The sequence below is a fragment of the Grampus griseus genome, assembly GCF_964374135.1.
Source record: "Grampus griseus genome assembly, chromosome: 15".
Lineage (NCBI taxonomy): Eukaryota > Metazoa > Chordata > Mammalia > Artiodactyla > Delphinidae > Grampus > Grampus griseus.
Window position 1 is genome coordinate 63,992,931 of NC_139009.1, and position 20,138 is coordinate 64,013,068.

The 20,138-nt window shown below is 41.0% G+C and overlaps 1 protein-coding gene across 1 annotated transcript; it reads right to left on the reverse strand.

Moving 5' to 3' along the window:
* Nucleotides 1–8,298: 8,298 nt before the first annotated feature.
* LOC309834131 (uncharacterized protein C2orf78-like) lies at nucleotides 8,299–20,138 on the reverse strand (the record flags this gene model as incomplete). The annotated part of the gene is given in 10 exon segments (XM_082672758.1): nucleotides 8,299–8,435; nucleotides 11,753–11,933; nucleotides 11,937–12,211; nucleotides 12,214–12,451; nucleotides 12,455–12,570; nucleotides 12,573–13,350; nucleotides 13,352–13,432; nucleotides 13,438–13,718; nucleotides 14,998–15,744; nucleotides 20,039–20,138. Coding segments are annotated over 10 exon segments (2,934 nt in total).

The following is a 20,138-nucleotide window of genomic DNA, read 5'->3' on the forward strand; positions in this document are numbered from 1 at the left end:
ATTATAAATAAAGAATAAAGTAATTTATAAGAAAGTAATATGTATCTCAGTATGTAGATGTTTGGGGATGACCATACTAGAAATAAGAAATAGTCAGTTACTTGTACCATGAATGCAATAAACTATGGACTTTGAATGATAATGATGTGTCAGCGTTGGTTCATGAATTTTCACAAATGAAGCACACTGGTATGGCATGTAGATAACAGGGAAGGCTGTGTGGGATGAAGGAGAGCAGGTATAAGTGGGAACTGTGTACTCTTTGCTCAGTTTTGCTGTGAAGTTCAAACTGCTCTAAAACTAGTCTACTAATTTAACAAACACTGTGTGTTGCTGACACTTGAATAACCAAAGAGATCAATGGAACAGGGTACATGTATAAGCCAAATACATGAAAGAATATTTAGCAGTGAAAGCCATCCTTCCTATATGTAGATATTCAAGAAGTATTTATTTCTGTGTCTATTTTCAGGCACTCTGCTTGGAGCTTGCAATACAGTGGTAGGCAAAATTGATGTGGTCCCTGCCTTCTGGAGGTTTACAGTCTGGTTAGGAGACCAAAATGAAATAAACAAACCTAGAAATAAATGTATAGAAGTGAACTTATTTTCTTCCATCTAATCTCTCTGGAAGAAAGGATCATAATATCGCTTGTAAACTCCAGAGGAGGAAACTTTACTTTGAATCTCATATGTTAGCATCACAGGGTTTGAATAAATGGATAAGATAATAAAGGATTTTAAACACATGTGCTTTCTTATTTTATTCTTTCTGACACAGTTTTGAAAAGAATCTTGCTCCAGAAGAATGATTTTCCCCCTTGGATCGTTTTTAACAAACTCCAGGAACAAAATGAAGAACTTGGGCTGATTATTGACTTAACATATACTCACCGCTATTATAAGCCAGAGGTAAATGGAACCCGTAATTGAAAATGACCTTCTTTCTGATACTGTAATAATTGAGAGTAATTCAGTAGTTATCATCTTATGCTAAGGTGAATCCTGGCCTTCTCTCGTGGGTTCAAAAAGGGAAGCTAGTGGTTTCCATAAATACACATTTGTAATTGCTGTTTCAAAATGAGATTAAAGATATGAATTGAACTATAGTATTTGGCAGTAGGCTCTAGATATGCTTAAGAAATTCTATAAGCTTCCATGTTCTATATTTTGAAATTGAAATAAACTTTTAGGTAGAATAGTAGTAGCCTAAAAGGAAAGAAAGGTATGTTCATTATGTCTTTAGCACTTATTTTAAGCAGTTGCCTGAGCATGTTTAAGCATCAGGGTAAAAGACACTTGTTCTCTAAGTTTTATGCTTTCTTTTCCTAATATCTTCTGATATAATACAGAAACATATGCATTCTCTTGGCCCATGTAGGACATACCAGTGCAAAATAATTATCCTTCTTCTGACCTGTTCCATGGCCTTGAGAGACAGTAACACCTAATGTTTGTTAAGATTTGTATAGCAGTTTGCCATTTAGAAAGTTCTTTCATATCCATTGACTTTGTTAATCTTCACAACAATCCTTTGCTGCTGAAGTGGAAGTAGTACTGATACCTCCTACTGAGGGCTTACTCTGCACTAAGCTCAGAGGATAGACAACTACAATTACTAATTTTACAGACGATGAAACTGACTCTCGGACAAGGAAGAATTGAAATTTCAACTCAGTTATTCCTGTTTTTTTACTGTGGTAAAATATAGATAAATCATATTTATTTTCACCATTTATAAATATGCAGTTCAGTGGCATTAAATACAGTCACAGTGTTGTGTAACCATCACCACTGTCTATAACCAAAACTTTTTCATCATCCTCAACAAAAACTCTGTAAGCATCAAACAGTAACAACCCCATTATCCCTCCCACCGGCCCTTAGACACCTCTATTCTATTTTCTGTCTCTATGAATTTGCCTATTCTAGGTACCTCGTGTAAGTGGAATCTACAACATTTATCCTTCTATGTCTGGCTTATTTCACTAAACCTAGTGTTTTCAAGGTTCATCCATGTTATGGCATGTAACAAAATGCCATTCCTTTTTTGGCTTAATAAATCCCATTGTGTGTATATAGACCATAGTTTGTTATTCAACGGTTGATTGACACTTGGTTGTTTTCCACCTTGTAGGTATTGTGAATCATGCTGCTGTGGTCATTGGTGTACAGATATTTGTTCAAATCCCTGCTTTCAGTTCTGTTAGATGTGCAGCGTAGGTAGTAGCAGAGTTGTTGGATCATACGGTAGCTCTACGCTTAACCTTTGAGAAAGCGCCAGACTGTTTTCTACAGTGTTGTCTTGTTTATAAACAATTATCACAATCTTAAGCATATACAAAAGTATACAAAATACTGTGAGTGTTCCTTGTATATCCACGAACTCATCCAGCTTTAATATTTCCCAACTGATGGCTGTCATGTTTTATCTATACCCCCACCTGTTTCACCCCATTCCATATTATCTTGAAGCAGCTCCGAGACAACATGTAATTACACCTATACATTTTTTTAAATTAATTAATTTTTGGCTGTGTTGGGTCTTCGTTTCTGTGCGAGGGCTTTCTCTACTGGCGGCAAGCGGGGGACGCTCTTCATCTCAGTGCATGGGCCTCTCACTATCGCGGCCTTTCGTGTTGTGGAGCACAGGCTCTAGAGTGCAGGCTCAGTAGTTGTGGCTCACGGCCCTAGTTGCTCCGCGGCATGTGGGATCTTCCCAGACCAGGGCTCGAACCTGTGTTCCCTGCATTGGCAGGCAGATTCTCAACCACTGTGCCACCAGGGAAGCCCCAGGTATACATTTTTGGTATGTATATTTAAAATATAGGACTTTTATTCCTTAATATCATTTTTTAATAGTAAACACCCAGTGAGTGCTCAAATTTGCAGTTGTCTCCTAAATGTCATAAAAAATTCTTTTTAAGAATTTTGAATTAGATGCAAATAAGGTCCACACTTTGCCGTGGATTGTTAGGTCTCTGAAGTCTTATTTAATCTCTAGGTTCTCCCTCCATGTCTCTCTCACTTTTTTTTCCTCCTTGAATTTTTTTTTTAAAGAAAACAGGTAATTTGTTCCATCTAGATTTTGATGATTACAGTCCATGTGTTGTTAACATATTCTTCAGTCCTTTTATTTCCTGTAAATTGGTAGTTGATCAGTATGAAGCTTGCATGTTTTGTTTTGGCAAGACAGTTTCATAGGTGATGATGTGTTCTTCCATGGAGACATATATAATTGTGTCTTTCTGTGGTATTAGCAGTCATTGATGATTCATACCTTCATCCATTAATTCAGTTGAGGCTTCAAAGAATGGTGAATTCTGTTGTTCTTTTTTTCACTTATTAGCTGGGTATATTTGTATGAGGAGAAGATTCCCCTCATCAACTATTTGGTTGCCCAGTTATAGAGGCATGATTCTCTTCTTTTATTTAAGAGTTTTCAAACTAATGAGTTGATTCACAAATATCCTTCAGTGGTGACCAATTTCGTAAAATTTATTTATTCATATCATCGTGGACTGCGTTACAGTTATTATTCTAACTGAAGCCCTATCTTTGGCCAGTTGGAGCTTCTCAGTGACTCCTGAGTACTTTTAACATGACATCAGTTGTTTCTAGACTTTTTCAGTGGTCAGAGCTAGGAAATATTTATGTTTGTTTTTAATATTTTAAAAATATGTCATAGGTTCATACTGTTACTTTCCATTTAAATTCAGAACTAGAGAATTTTCACTTATCCTTTTCTGTCTTCTATTGATAGTCTACTTTCTCCCACCCCAAGAATACCAGTTCTCAACAATGCCTGAAATTGCCTCTATTTCCTAATTCGAATCCAAGTTCTTCTGACTCTATTCTACTCTTCTGCTTAAATCACAGCCTCTTTATGGCCCTTGAAATGTAAGATAGAACATAAATGTAGGTAGAACTGTTTATATCATTTTGAGTTACATGTCCATTCGTTCACATAGATTTGCTTTTCCTTTTGCATGCCTGGTAACTGTCCATTCTGCAGTTTTAATGAAAATCAAGTGATAATTACTGGTTAAAGCAGCTTTGGAAAAATGGCTCTTATCAGAATGACTGACATACTAAGTTTAATGTACTCTCTTTGTTTGTATTCTGCCTTCTCTAATTTTTTAGTCTTTCCCTACAAAGGAAATAATACATATTTTCATGGTTTTGCCTTATAGGACTTACCAGCAACTATTCCTTATTTAAAAATTTGTACAATTGGGCATCAGGTGCCAGATGACGACACTAGTGTTAAATTCCAGTGGGAATTTAAATGGGTTTCTGAAAGAAAATAAAGATAATGGTGAGTTGTTTTTGGTTTTTTTCCTTTACCTGAACTTTGGTATGCATTTTGAGTGGGGTTGGGGATTTTGAACATTTTTAATAGTTCTGACATTAGGCCTGTTGTGTTTGGTAACATTAAGGTGGAAATGTCAGATGGTGCTAATAGAGTACGGTGCTTTTCCTATTTATCGTCACTAACAATTTAGTTTAGTTTGGAAAGTGATTTTTGTGAGAAATATGAACTGTACTAGCTTATCTCTTTTCTAAAAATTTGAAGATAGGGGATAGGAGGTGAGAGAGAGAGGGAGAGACTGGAATTTCAAGATGACTTTTCATTCTATAACCTGGTTGCTTAATGCAGGTACTAGCTCTTAAATATCTGCAGCCCTATTCACAAATCTTCCCTGTACTTTAGGTTTAAAACTTGAGAGGCTTGGCCTTGCCTGTGATAACCAGGGTGTCTAGAAAGGAGGCAAATGATCTGATTTGTGTAAACTGTAGTCACAGAAATGTTACCTGTGCTGGCCTACTCACTTCCTCCAGGCTCCTTTGTGTGTGTTCTGTCTGTTCCGTGTGGGCTAGAAGATCCTTACTAGTGCATGAGAACACGTTTGTAAACCTTGATTGTTCACATGTTATACCAAGTGTAGTCCAGTGCATATGCTGACTCCTCTGTGGGTCTTCTGCATGCAGTGGGCTAACTTCACCATGCTCTCTGCCATTGCAGTCTCAGGACCTTAGTTATGATCCATTGGTGACTTCCTCTGCTATAAGCCCCTCCCACAGATGTCAGGCTCACTGATAATGAGGAGGAGACTATACTATCCACTCCCTAGAATTGGTAGAGACTCAGAAAATAAATTGTTTCAGTAAACACCGAGAGCCTTATAGGTTTGTTGTTAGGGCACGGGGATACAGAGGTGAGTAGAAGTCTTTGTTCAGTAGCAACTTACACTTATCTAGGAAGATAAACATGTAGTGACTATAAGTGGGTTAATTATGGTAAAAGAATCAAGTGCAGCAGGATGTTGAGTGATGATTAGTGATGTTGAGCAGCTTTTCATGTGCCTCTTGGCCATCTTATGTGTTCTTTGGAGAAATGTCTGTTTAGGTCTTCTGCCCATTTTTTGATTGGGTTGTTTGTTTTTTTAATAATGAGCTGCATGACCTATTTATATATTTTGGAGATTAATCCATTGTCTGTTGATTTGTTTGCAAATATTTTCTCCCATCCTGAGGGTTGTCTTTTTGTCCTGTTTATACTTTCCTTTGCTGTGCAAAAGCTTTTAAGTTTCATTAGGTCCCATTTGTTTATTTTTTTTAAGGCTGCATTGTTCCTTTGCTCACTGATGAACATATAAAAGTCTGAAGTTTTTGATACTATAAAATGTCGAAGTAATGAACATTGCTGTGTGAACACCTTTGAATATATATGCTTTGTCTCAGTTAACTTCACTCAGAATGGGACTTCTGCATCAAAGAGTTGGTGCCCTTATGCTTTTTGTGGTTGTTGCTACACTGTACCAATTTATGGTTGTTCATGCAGGAAATACTTATTGAGCATGTGTTATGTTTAAGCACTGTGCTGGGTGCTAACAAAAAGACTTGTGAAATTTTGTGAGTGAAAAGACTTGACCTGCCCTTTGTGAATTCTAACAGTCCAGAGAGGGAATAGATATTCAAGAATCATACACTGCATGTAGAATTACATCTCTGACAAGTGCCAAGGCGAGGAACATGGTACCATGAGAGCATATTTTAGGGAGGATTTGATCTCATCATGGAGACTAGAGAAGGTTTATTTAGGGATGTTTCAGCTGATATCTGAAGGATGAGTAGGTATTAAGTAGATAGGGACACTGTAGAGAGATTTCTGAGCATAAGGAATATCAAAAGACCCTATAAGAGGAAAGCATATGGTGTGTTGGAGGAACTGGCCAGGAAGGTGGGGCTGTTGGGGGAGCATGTGATTATAATGGAGCTACAAGTATGGGTAGGAGCTCGATCGTGCAGGCTTATGTTTAAGGTTTCAGACTTTAATAGAAAACCATTGAACTTTGTTGTTGAAGGTGAGTGCATGGAACATACCCAATTGCATTTTCAACCTATCATTTTGCTACCAAGTGGAGAATAGACTGCAAGGAGAAAGAGTGGAAGCGAGGAAACAAGTTAGGAGACTTTTGTAGAAATTGGACATAATGATGGCTTGGACCAGGGTATGGTGGTCATTTTGGTGGAAAGATGTGGACAGATTCTAGAGGTATGTAGGCAGTATCATTGTTAGCACTGGTGGTGGGCTGAGGATGAGGGTGAGGGAGAAATAGCTGTCAGTGATGGTGATTCCTAAGTCTCTGGCTCCTATGGTTGGTTAGATAGGGTTTTTTAGATATGATGTTAATATTTGTCCTGATTTGTCTTTTGTTATTTGTTGGTTCTTGATGAATACTCTGTCATATTAAGTCTCCTGTTTTTAGCGTACAGAGCATTTTCACCCAAACTGACTGTTGCACGTTATCAGATAACTTTTTAACATCTGCCAGTTTGGTCCTGTATTTTATTCTCTTTCATTTATTAATTAAGTTGTTGTATCAATGTAAATAATTATATTAATAAATTTTCTAAAGTTGCGTTATCCTTGCATCCTTGGAATAACGCCTTTTTGTGGTCCTGGTGTATATCATTCTTTAATAATTATTGATTAGATGTGCTGATATTTTCTTAGGATTTTTATATCTATATTTGTAAAGTGATATTGGACCTTTTTTGCAAAACCTTGATTTTCTTTTCTTTTTATTTACAAATGACTCGAATATTGTTGTTTTGTAGATATTTGATTGATGTAGAAGGCATGTGGCCAGATGATGCAATTGGATGTAAGTATAAGGGTTGTCACTACTTTTCCCTTTTTATAAAATTTGAAGGTAGAAGTGTAGGAGAATTTCTCAAATTTTGGACAAAGAGAAAAGTTTGTAATTCATTTGTTCTGACATAAGATAACGTTTTACCAAAAGTGTTGAAAGGGATGTATCTGGAAATAGCGAGATATAACAGCCTGAATAATTAGTCAGTGGATTTCAGCATTTTTTTTCTTTTTTAAAGTTATTTAATTAATTACTTTATTTTTGATATTATATCTACTGCACCACCAAGGAAGTCCCTTTTTCTTCCTTCCTTCCTTCCTTTCTTTAAAGCTCCAAGTCATTTAAAATATATGACTTCTTACTAAAAATCTCCAGTTCATATACCAAGGGGTTTATAACTTCTTCTCTAAAAGTTATATTCCTGGGACTTCCCTGGTGGTCCAGTGGTTAAGACTCTGCGCTTCCAGTGCAGCAGGTGTGGGTTCAATCCCTAGTTGGGGAGCTAAGATCCCACATGCTGCGCAGCCAAAGAAAAATGTTTTAAAAGTTATATTCCTGTATTATTGAATTTAGTGGTTTAGATTTTTTTTAATGTTTAGAAGATTTCAATTTATTTACCAGGAACAAACAAAACATAATGTAAAAATAGTTTTCCGGAAACTATTTCCATCATTCTCTTCTTCCCTTTCTCCTGCAGACTGGTGTTTTATCCTTACAAGTTCTCCGTCGTTCCATAAGAGAGCTGCTCTTCTTCTGGTTTCATAACAGATGGTGAACAGTGTTAAAATATCCAGTATACCTAAATTTCTAGAGTACACTTCAGGGAGTGAATGATGGGGTGGGATGTTGGGGCAGAGTGAGAGATACAGATTCTGGCGAGACTGAGAGTCATTCACAAAAATTACTGGGCTGTGGTGAAGGGAGAATAAAAATAAATCAGCTTCCTGCTGGTGGACAGGAAGCCAAAATGAAGAAGAATGGTGCGTAGCCGGGCAATGTAATTAGACCCATAAGTGCTGTGTCTTCTGATAGTAATTATGAACAGAAACCAACTAATAATTACGAATAACATGTAGGTGACCAATCCTTGAGAGCTGAGGCAGAGAGAAGGAAAGATGGCATTATACCTTGTCTCTGGTTCATTGAGTTTCCCAGGCTGGTTGGTGACCAATCTTGGGTGAAATCATAACTAAATCATTTTTGCTAAGGTGATCAGCTTTCGTGGGGTCCTTTCTCTGCACTCTGTCCAATGATAAAGCCCACTGGTTTATGCCTCCTGGAAAAGAGTTATTTCAAAACAGTATAAATGAAGCATTGATGAAACAGCCATGAGGAACACGTTTCCACATGGCCTCACACCTCCTTTTCAAAGTGCTTTAAAACTTTTTTCATCCAAAAATCAATAAAAGAAAAGGATTGGGATCATATCCCATACAGAGGTAGTGTAAGAAAAAAGAGAATAAGGAGCAGAATAGCATCTCTTCAGACAATAAAATCAAGTTGGAAAAGACAGGTCCACAAAACAGATCAAAACTGTAACCTATTATTTCAAAGTGGGCTAAAAGATGCTAAGAAAAACAGTGGAAAAGATGAAAGAACATGGATCAAGGAGGGAATGGGAAGTTATTGTTTAATGGCTCTAGAGTCTCTGTTTGGGATGGTGAAAAAGTTCTGGAAAAGGTAAATGCTGATAAATGCCACCTATGGGTGTTTGGTTTTAGTTGATCTTCTTCCATGAAAGGGTTTGGAGAGATTCAGAAACTATGCTGCTGCCTCCATCTTTCTGAGGTCCTGCTCAATCTTTAGACATAATTATTTTGAATTTGAATAGTGGTGATAGTCGCACAGCATTGTGAGTGTATTTAATGTCACTTAATTATATACTTGAAAATGGTTGAAATACTAAATTTTGTTTTATGTATATTTTACCATAATAAAAAAAAAAGGTGAACGAACAGCATAAACCAGAATATTAGGTAAGATGATAGAACTCAGGACAGAATTCAAAATAAAAGAAAAAAAAATTCAGAAATGAGGACTAAATTTAAAATAATACAAGAGTGGGGACTTCCTTGGTTGTCCAGTGGTTAAGAATCTGCCTTCCAATGCAGGGGATGCAGGTTCGATCCCTGGCTGAGGAACCGAGATCCCCCATGCCGCAGACCAACTAAGCCCGCACGCCGCAACTACTGAGCCCACGTGCTGTGGAGCCCACGCGCCACAACTAGAGAGCCCACAAGCCGCGAGGAAGAGCCCCAGCGCTGCAACGAAGAGCCCACGTGCTGCAACTAATACCCGATACCACCAAAAGTAAATCATTTAAATAAAATCATATGAGTGCATGAACATAATGCCTTAAGAGAAACAAACAGGAAAAGGAAAAATTTTTTTGAAGATAAAAAGGATTTTAGAGAAATGGAAAACATAAAAGATAGGCAAAAACGAGCCAGGACAGCTCTGAGAAAAGTAATATAAATATGTATAAGAATCTATTATACCATAAAAGTGACATTTCAAATCATTGGGACAGATTAGTCAGTAAATTGTGATACATACACGTTGAGGTATAAATAGTTCTCTGGAAGGATCCACAGCATGGCAAAAGCAGATGTCTCTGAGGAGGGAAATGTGTGGCTGGGGCATGTGGGGAAAAGGGTGACTTTTCGTTGAATACCCTTGTGTACCTTTTCTAATGTTCTGTCATGTGAATTTATTACCTCTGAAGTTCGCCTGAGTTCAAACCCCAGTTCCCCCAGTTGCTAGCTCTTAATCTTGGGCAAACTCTTCACACTCTCCAAGCCTCTTTATCTGTGAAATAAGGTCAGTAACTTAGCCTGGTGCTGCCTGGCACAGAATAAACTGTCAATAAATGGAGATTATTAGTGTAAAAAACCCAAATGCCCATGAATGGATGAATGGATTTTTAAAATGTGGTGTATTTGTGAAATATTATACAGTCATAAAAAGGAATGAAGTACTGACACATGCTACGACATGGACGAACTTGAAAACATTATGCTAAGTGAAAGAAGCCACACACAGTGGTCCCATTTGTATTATGTCATGAAATGTCCAGAAAAGGCAAAACCATAGCAACAGAAAGGAAATTAATGGTTGCAGGGACTGAAGGAGGAGGGGATGAAGAGGGCCTGCTGATGGTTACAGGGGCTTCTTTGTGGGGTGATGAAAACGTGATGGGTTAGATGACGGTGATGGTTGCATAGGCTTGTGAATGTACGAAATGACGCTGAATTTGCAGTTTCAGAAGGTGAATGTTATGGCATGTGAATGACATCTCAAAAAATTAATGTTGAAAATGAAAATTGCCAGTTTTCCCATGGTCACTATCCACTATCCACTGTCTCCATCTCTCCCTTCTCCCCACTGCATTCCTTTTGACGCCCACCCCTGCCGCTCTCTCCCATCCTCACTCCCTCGACCTGCCCCACGAGGCCTCCCAGGGAGCCTGTGAACCACTGGGCGCCTGGGTCCTGTGGCTGTTGGAGCGGCTGCCCAGTGTGCGTGCCCCCACCGCTCTCACCCGTGAGAGTGGACGCTTCCGTCGGATTTTTCTCGTGCGTTTCAGTTGATGGTGATGTTTACAGAAGGTGGCATGCGCCCTGGTCAATGGAGGAAGCCCCTCAAGATAATATTTAGGCCTGTCCAGAAGTTTGATCTCATCCACCAGTAACCTCAGGATGCTGTGCTCTGAAAGCCAGGTTGGCCGCCTGCGGGCACTTGCAGATACTGAGGACTTTGGAGGCATTTGGGCCTGCAATTGAGGCCTTGTACCTCCACATGCGACGTGACCTCAGCCCTTTGCTGCACCTCTCTAAGTGAAGTGGCACAGGAATACTGGCCTTGCCTGTCGTTGCCAGGATTAACTGAGTAGTGCATTAGCTGCCCTGGTGCTTAGGTGTGGAGTACATGGTGATTTACATACCAGGGCCTACTCGTGGGCCTCCTGATGCAGCAGTTCCTTGGCTGTGCCCCTGTCGTCAGCTACCCCTAGGATAACTGAGCCCTAGCCACCTCTCTGGTAGATTTCCTATCCCCCCACTATAATCACACCTGGATAAGGCAACTCAAACCTTTCAGAGATGTGTGCTGAACCTCCTGTTTTCTTAAATACCTATCTAGTGGTTGTGAGACTTAAGGCCAACCTCCCCAAGAGACTTTTTCTGTTTCTCCTAGTAAACCTAGACTCACCTTCTGTCATCTTCAATTCTACTCAAATTTTGTTTTTTCACCCCTGACCACTCACCATGCTTTTTACTTCTGCCATTTCATCCCCACTCCTGCTTCCTTTCATAAATCCATAAATGTCTTTTGGCCTTCCTAGCCCTGGGCCAAGTTCCTTTCTTTTTCCTCTGTTTTTATCCCTTTCCTTCATTCTCCCATCCAACTTTCAGTCCTTCCTTTCTCATGCAGACTTTGATTCCAACCCCATCAAAAAACAAAAACAAAAAACACACCACAGTTAGCAGCATCTCAAAATTCAAAAGTTTTATTACTCACCTATGAATTCTATTACATTTATTTATTCAGTTTTATTGTTTTAAAATATATCAAAATAAATAGAGAAATTTATACCTGTCTTATCTGTATATGGAAGAGCAGCTGGTCCCCAAGGTGGCACCAACACTCCTAGCAGCTCTGACTTTACATATCCGTAATAGTCAGCAATTTCCATTTCTTTTTCCCTCTCAATGAAAAATTGCACTTTCCCCAATGAGGTGTATTTGGCAGCAATACGTTCTTGTTGAGCCCATCTCTACATGGCCTCCCGCTCTGGCCTCTGCTCGTGTTCGGTGGGCTTTGACATTACTGGCTTAGGAACATTGGGTTCCCTCCATGGAACTGGTTGCTTGCTGAAGTCTTGCAGTAGAAATGGGGTTTGGAGCTTGGGTGGGGACTGGCGCTTAGTCACAGCAGGGGGAACAGGCTCCCACTGGAGAGAAGTGCAAGATGAAGTTCCGTAGGGTGCAGGCCTAGGAGCAGCAGACTGAGGGACACTAGGCTGCGTATGGTCGGTCCAACCCGGTTGGGTTGGTTAGTCATAGTTGGCTGAGATGGTTTGGCAGGACCTGGCAAAGAGGCAGGAGCTGGGTGGGATGAACTCACTGCAGGAGGTTGAGCTGAGTTAGTAAAAACAGGCCGGGCACACTCAGCCACAGCAGGCCGATGTGAGGCCAGAGACTGTGGCCTCCGAGGAGCAGGTCGAGATTGAGGCTTGTCCCAGGCAGAAAACGGCAGAGGTATCAACTTGACCTTCCCAGGAGGCGGCAGCTCCTACTGGGATGGAGATGGACACTCTTTCTCGGCTCTGCTGTCTGGTTTCTGGGCTTTGACTTGAGTTTTCTCAGGACTCTTACCCTCAGGTGGGGTATACCTCCATGGCTGGATAGCTGGGGGTGTTTAGGGTTGCTTGAATTTCCCAAGACCCGACAGGAAGAGAGCCCAGTTTTCTTATCATTCTTCTCCCCCAGTGCATGAAAAACCTTCACAGACCCCAGCCTGCACATGCCTAGGGAGGTTCGAGGCTTTTTAAAGCTCTCTTGGATAAGCTCAGTTTGGTGTTCCTTTCGCTTCGTCTGGGGAATTGTTGGCTTCTCTCCTGCCTTGACTTTGTTCCCTGACTGCTTTTTCTCATCAGCCTTCTTCCTTCCTCTGGTCCTTGTGGTCCTTTCCTGCCCGTGGCTCTTTGTTTTGCTGATCTTTCTGGATGCAGCTTTCTGAGGTTTGCCTTTGGAATGCTTGGCCGTGTTCACAGGAGCGCTGTCCCTGACTGCAGCATGGTGTAGAAGCACTTCTCCCCCTAACAGGCACTCTGGATTCTTTGGCTGGATTTTGGCCTTGGGAGCACCACTGATAGACTCAGAGGCTTTATGTTTGTTCTTCCTGGGTTGAGCAGAGGGAACCTTTATGACACTTGGCTTTTCCTGCACCTGATTCACCTTAATGGCTCTGGTGTCTTTGGCTTTGATCATGTTGGGACCTTTGAATTGATCAAGATCTTTCAAAGAATTAAAGAGCTGGGGAAGGTGAATATCCTCCGCCAGTGTAGTAATGTCTGCAAAACCACTGCTAGATTCCATCCCATTTTCAAGTGTCCCTAGGTCCTCAAGACTCAGGCTGTTCTTTCCCAGATCAGCATTTTCAGAAGCAGGCTGCTCCTCTGGGCTAAGGGGATACATCCGTGCAGGCCAGGAGCTGGTGAATATCAGGGATTTCTAAAGGGAGTAGTGGAGGCTCTTGGTTTTCTCTTGGGATCTGTAGGCATCCAGAGGCTTTGAAAGCTTGGTTTTCATATCCTCCAAGTGCTCACTCTCTATTTGTCCCTGGCTTGGAGCTGGAGGCAGGGCCAGGAGACTACTGGCGCTCTGGACTGGAGCTGTCCCTGAAATGTCCCCAAGTTCAGGTGGTGGGTTACTCTCAAGTATCTGGATATTTCTGCTCCTGCAGGGCCTGGGGAGTTCTTGAGTTTGTGTCACACAAGATGTCTGGCTTGGAGGTTGCAATCCCAGGGAATTTTTCGTCACCAGGGAAGTCTCCATCCCTACAAAGGAATCAAGGTAGAAGTCAGTCCCTGGTAAGTGAGATGCTCCCCCTAAACACCAACACAGCACTCATGTACCTTTCAAGGTACATGATTGATGTGTTGGTGTTTAGGGGCAAGATGGGCAAGGCATTTCTAGTAACTCTTCTTAAGGATCACGGACAGTGCCCTATGCTACGAGATAAGGGGTGACTGTTGTAATTCTTACTGGTGCTCATTTCATGTCACAGATTCTTGGCTTTCTTTGTATTTCATAGGATTGTTAAAAGTCAAATAAAAAATGAGTCTTATTTTTTAAAGAAATGAAATATTTTACAAAGCCTAGCATTCTCTTATAGAGTCCTTTCAATTCTCCCCACTTTCCTGAGAGGCTAAGAACACTTCACACCATGAACTAGGAGAGGGAGTAGAGCCCTTCCTGATGAAATAAATAAACAAGGACAGAGTCTTAGCCTGCTTGCTCTGGACAGGATCCCGGACCACAAGGTCTTAAATCCTAGTATAAATTAGGGAAGTGAGGACAGTTAAACTGTCACTATGATAACAAGAGTTCTGAAACACCTTCCAAAGAGACTGTAGCAGTAGATCAGGGAAGGGAGTGATACAGTGTGGTAGTAGAGGGGGAACGATCGGCTACAGCAGTGAAAAATGTGGTACCTGTTGGTATGCTCTCGGGGTTCTTGTACATGCAGCATAGATGACATTTAGAGTGTCCCTCCCACCTTCCCACCTGAATTAGGTGTTCTTTTTTAAAATTTTATTTTTACTTATTTATTTTTGAACTTACTTATTTTATGTATGTATTTGTTTGGCTGCACTGGGTCTTCATTGCTGTGCACGGGCTTTCTCTAGTTGCGGCTAGCGGGGGCTACTCTTGGTTGCAGTGTGCGGGCTTCTCATTGCGGTGGCTTCTCTTTCTGTGGAGCATGGGCTCTAGGCGCGTGGGCTTCAGTAGTTGTGGCTCACGGGCTCTAGAATGCAGGCTCAGTAGTTATGGCACATGGGCTTAGTTGCTCCACGGCCTGTGGGATCTTCGCAGACCAGGGCTCGAACCCGTGTCCCCTGCATTGGCAGGCGGATTCTTAACCACTGCGCCACCAGGAAAGCCCTAGGTGTTCTTATATAGAGTCTAAAACCAGAGAGCCCTGAGCGAAGGTAGTGGTTATTAAAGGCTCAGGATCTAAATTCTACCTGTCTGTACACCACTTCCCAGCTGTAGATTTGACCCCACTTTTGAATGCTGACCTCATTGTTCAACTTTCTTGCTGTTTGTACTCACCTTGAAAACTTGTTTCTGTGACGGGTTGAGCAGACACAGGGTAGTAGATTCCAGAGGTGGAAGCTGGTGGTTGGATATTTGTGGGCTGAATCTCCTTTAGTACCATAACTACTTTTGGTTGCACAGAGGCCCTACTTCCTGTGTATGACACAGAGCCATAGGATTGCAGGCAGGAGCCAAGTTCTCCATTCAGTAAAGACCCCAATGTGCCTTGGTTATAGTAATATACCTGGCTTCCTTCCTGGTACGGAAGTGACAGGCTGTGTCCCTGATTTGGAATTTGAGATGGTGTTCCCTGAGCAAGCCTGGCAGAAGGTGATGGATATAGAGGGACCATGTTATTGGTGTCTGCAGTTTTATCATACTGGGCTGCCATAAACATGGAGGAAGCAGCTGTGTGCTGGTCAGTGACTGCCAGAGTAAAGTCTCCGAGTGAAGGAGAATTCTTTTCGGTGCTTCCTGTGATGTCCCAGTCAAGAACACCCGGATAGGAAGCAGCTGAAGTGGACGTCTGGCTCTGATCAGTAACTCCAGATAACATAGTTGTGCTAGACTGTTGGTGAAGGTAGGCGCTACCCATGAGTGTCTGGAAAGAGGTACCAGTAGCTGATGCCGAACTGACAGCAGGAGCAGAGACTCTGGAGAAGTTGCAGACACTTCCTGTTAGGGAAGTTGCATTGCTCACCCCAGGAAGAGAGTGCTGCAGAGAATTCAGAGTTCCAAGTCGAGATGGATTTTGGAAATTTTCTGTAAGAACAAGAGGGTAATGAAAAAGTCAGGGACATTGATAAATTCTCACTATGTTTGAAGAACAGCATTATCTTAAGTTTCTTGCTATCCGGATACCTCTAGTGTCAATACTTACTGAGAAACCAAAAATCAGACCGTTATGATGGTTGCAAGGACTGAGCAGTTTTACACTCTTCTGTATTAGCTGCCTGTGCTCCCATGTTGGGCACAGATGGGCAGAAGACCCAAGTGGTATGGTTCAGACATTGTTCTCTAGGCTGGAAGCAACCTTCTCCCTGCCCTATCTTTCCCTTCAGCCTGCACTAGTATGGACTTCTATGCTGTTTCGTAGACTGGGAGCATTTTAGAACTAGGAGGTCCTTGGAGAACCTCTGTTTTCACAATCTCATTTCATGAGGAAGGCAATTGAGGCGCAGAGAGGTCGGGTTGACTTGTTCAACTTCTCTCATTATGTTAGTATCTTTACCAGGTTTCAGAGCCTAAGTATCCTGACTTACTTGCCAGGACGCTACTCTGAGCATGATACTGCCAGGAAGCGGGAGAAATAGAATTTATAGGCATTTTTTTCGTCCGTTAGAAAACAGTACGGCTATTACCATTGGAATCTTCAGTGTGTCACTTTGCTTGTGCAGTTCCCACGCTATTACCTAGAGTTCACATATAGCTCAGTCCAACTGGTAAATTTAAAGAGTCATTTCTACCCTCTTCAATCCTGGAGGTTGAGCTGAGTTAGTAGAAACAGGCTGGGCACACTCAGCCACAGCAGGCCGCTGTGAGGCCAGAGACTGTGGCCTCCGAGGAGCAGGTCGAGATTGAGGCTTGTCCCAGGCAGAAAACGGCAGAGGTATCAACTTGACCTTCCCAGGAGGCGGCAGCTCCTACTGGGATGGAGATGGACACTCTTTTTCAGCACTGCTGTCTGGTTTCTGGGCTTCGACTTGAGTTTTCTCAGGACTCTTACCCTCAGGTGGGGTATGCCTCCATGGCTGGATAGCTGGGGGTGTTTAGGGTTGCTTGAATTTCCCAAGACCCGACAGGAAGAGAGCCCAGTTTTCTTATCATTCTTCTCCCCTAGTGCATGAAAAACCTTCACAGACTCCAGCCTGCACATGCCTGGGGAGGTTCGAGGCTTTTTAAAGCTCTCTTGGATAAGCTCAGTTTGCTGCTTCCTTCGCTTCGTCTGGGGAATTGTTGGCTTCTCTTCTGCCTTGACTTTGTTCCCTGACTGCTTTTTCTCATCAGCCTTCTTCCTTCGTCTGGTCCTTGAGGTCCTTTCCTGCCCGCGGCTCTTCGTTTTGCTGATTTTTCTGGATGCAGCTTTCTGAGGTTTGCCTTTGGAATGCTTGGCCGTGGTCACAGGAGCGCTGTCCCTGACTGCAGCATGGTGTAGAAGCACTTCTCCCCCTAACAGGCACTCTGGATTCTTTGGCTGGATTTTGGCCTTGGGAGCACCATGATAGGCTCAGAGGCTTTATGTTTGTTCTTCCTGGGTTGAGCAGAGGGAACCTTTATGACACTTGGCTTTTCCTGCACCTGATTCACCTTAATGGCTCTGGTGTCTTTGGCTTTGGTCACGTTGGGACCTTTGGATTGATCAAGATCTTTCAAAGAATTAAAGAGCTGGGGAAGGTGAATATCCTCCGCCAGTGTAGTAACGTCTGCAAAACCACTGCTAGATTCCATCCCATTTTCAGGTGTCCCTAGGTGTCCCTTTCCCTTCAGCCTGCACTAGTATGGACTTCTATGCTGTTTCGTAGACTGGGAGCATTTTAGAACTAGGAGATCCTTAGAGAACCTCTGTTTTCACAATCTCATTTCATGAGGAAGGCAATTGAGGCGCAGAGAGGTCGGGTTGACTTGTTCAAGTTCTCTCATTATGTTAGTATCCTTACCAGGTTTCAGAACCTAAGTATCCTGACTTGCTCTCCAGGACACTACTCTGAGCATGATGCCGCCAGAAAGCGAGAGAAATAGAACTTATAATACAGGCATTTTTTTCGTCCGTTAGAAAACAATACGGCTATTACCATTGTATTCTTCAGTGTCTCACTTTGCTTGTGCAGTTCCCACGCTATTACCTAGAGTTCACATATAGCTCAGTCCAACTGGTAAATTTAAAGAGTCATTTTTACCCTCTTCAAACCTGGTTTCTTATCCCACCTCAAAATGATTACCTGAAAGTGAATTTCTTAAGTGCTTTTGGAAAGAAAAAAGTTATCTGATTACTTCAGATTACTCATCTGTAAAGTGCTTATAACACCACCACCAATAATAATAGCAATAATAATTAATACATGAATAAACTGATATATTGCGTATGATTTATATGGAGGAAGATACAATAAGTTCTAGAAAGACAAAGAAATATCATGAAAAACATATTACATAATGTAAAATACATAGTTATGGAAACTGGGGTATGTGGCAAGTGTCAAAGCATAATGAGTTTACTAACAAATGACATTCTGTACCATACATGCAATAATATGAAAGTGAATTTTGCCCACTGTATTTTAGTGAATACTATTAACCAAAAAACACGATAGAAGGTGATTTTGAATGAATTCCAAGCCAATACATACAGACAGAGAAGATATATCAGTAAAAATGCATAACAAGCAACAAAATTCAATCAATGTAAATGTATAGGGGGCCACAATATATGCAGACAAGTATTTCAATGAAAACTGGTACAAAGCAGACAGCAAAATAATAAATGTAAAAGAATTTCATTGTGCTCATTCATATTTTTACCCAGCAATAACAGGTATTAAGCCTGGTAAAAATATATATTTCAAAGAATAGAAACATACAATAAGCAGAAAGGAAGCTTAAAAAGTATCAAGAAGGTTTTTGTATTTATCCTAGAACTTAGATTATCTTATTATTATCTTCAACATCCACGAAGATGACATCCCAAAACCTAAAAAAACCATCATCACTAGAATCCAATTAAAAAAGATTTTCGAATGTAAGAACATCAAAAGGACTCCACAATATTGTTCTAGATAAATGTGGATTTTTTTTTTTTTTTTTTTTTTGCCGTGCCACGTGGCCCTGGCAGTGAAAGCACCGAGTCCTAACCACTGGACTGCCAGCGAATTCCCTCAATTTGGAATTAGAGATGTGGGGCTTGAATTTTTCTTTTTCTTCTTAGGTAGCTAAGATCTAAAAACGAACGATGGCTGTTGATCAATGTGCTCTCTGTGTTAGGAAGGAAAGAACTGTAAAGATGAAAAGCAACCTTGCCTTAGAAGCTACATATCACACAAAGGAAATAGTCCTTCTGATTCAATTTCGAAGATATCATTTAAAAATTTTAATTGGTAAAACGTCTACATAGTTGAAAAATTAGAAAGAATCAAACATTGAAAAGCAGAACCCTAGATAACCACTTTGGTTTCTTGTATATAGGAAGCATCATTTCTGGGACGTATTTCTAAAATGTTTATATTCAAAACTGTCAAGTGCCAACTGTATTCAGAGAGGCAATAAAAGAAAAAAAACTGAGTATGACTTTTCTGGTAAGCTGCCTTTCCTGGTGATACCCTGTTCTGTCCTTACTTTCCTCTTAGTCTGTTAAAATAAGGATTTGCTACAATCAACTTTGTTTTGCCCTGCTCTGAGCAGAATTCACTCTATGCTGTTTCTGCTTTAATTTAAAATCTTTTTTTCCCATCAACATTCCATTGCAAACTACATTTTTCTTGAGAGCTCCTCTATGCTTTCCCTCTTCATTCTTATATTTTTATCCTATCTCTTGGTTCCTCTTGGCCTGTGCTGATGAAAACAATCCTAAACTTCCTTACGTTTGACTCTGTGCCTCCCTATAGCCCAGTACCCTCCATCCTCTCTCCCTATTTTCTCTTTTCAACTAGTCGACATATTAGTGGAGGGAGACCTTTAGAGATGAAACATCTTGCTGTATATTGCTAGTTTTCTGTGTCACCTGGCTTTTCTGTGTTTCTGTTGAAACACTCTTGAGAAGTCTCTGATTTCATTTTCTACATGGGTACCCTTTAAGGCTCAATATTAGAAAAGAAAGGGATCAGAGTGATCAACCAATGTAGTATCCTAACGTAACAGATAAGGAAAATATCAGGCTTTGTGAGACAGTCAATGATTTGTCCAAAGTGACACAGATAGTAAATGCCAAAGTCAAAACTGAAATTAGGTCTCCAGACTTCTAGTTCAGTACTTTCGCTCATTATTCCATGCTATTGTGAATCTACTAGTAAATTTAGGGGCAAAATAAACCTAACGAAAAACTTTAAAAAGTTTCTTTTCTTACCTGACGTGGTCAGAGAAGAAGAGAAAACATCAACTGCAGATACAAGGGATGAGGAGACAACACCAGAGGATGTCTGAGTGGCTGCAGCTGAACGGCGCAT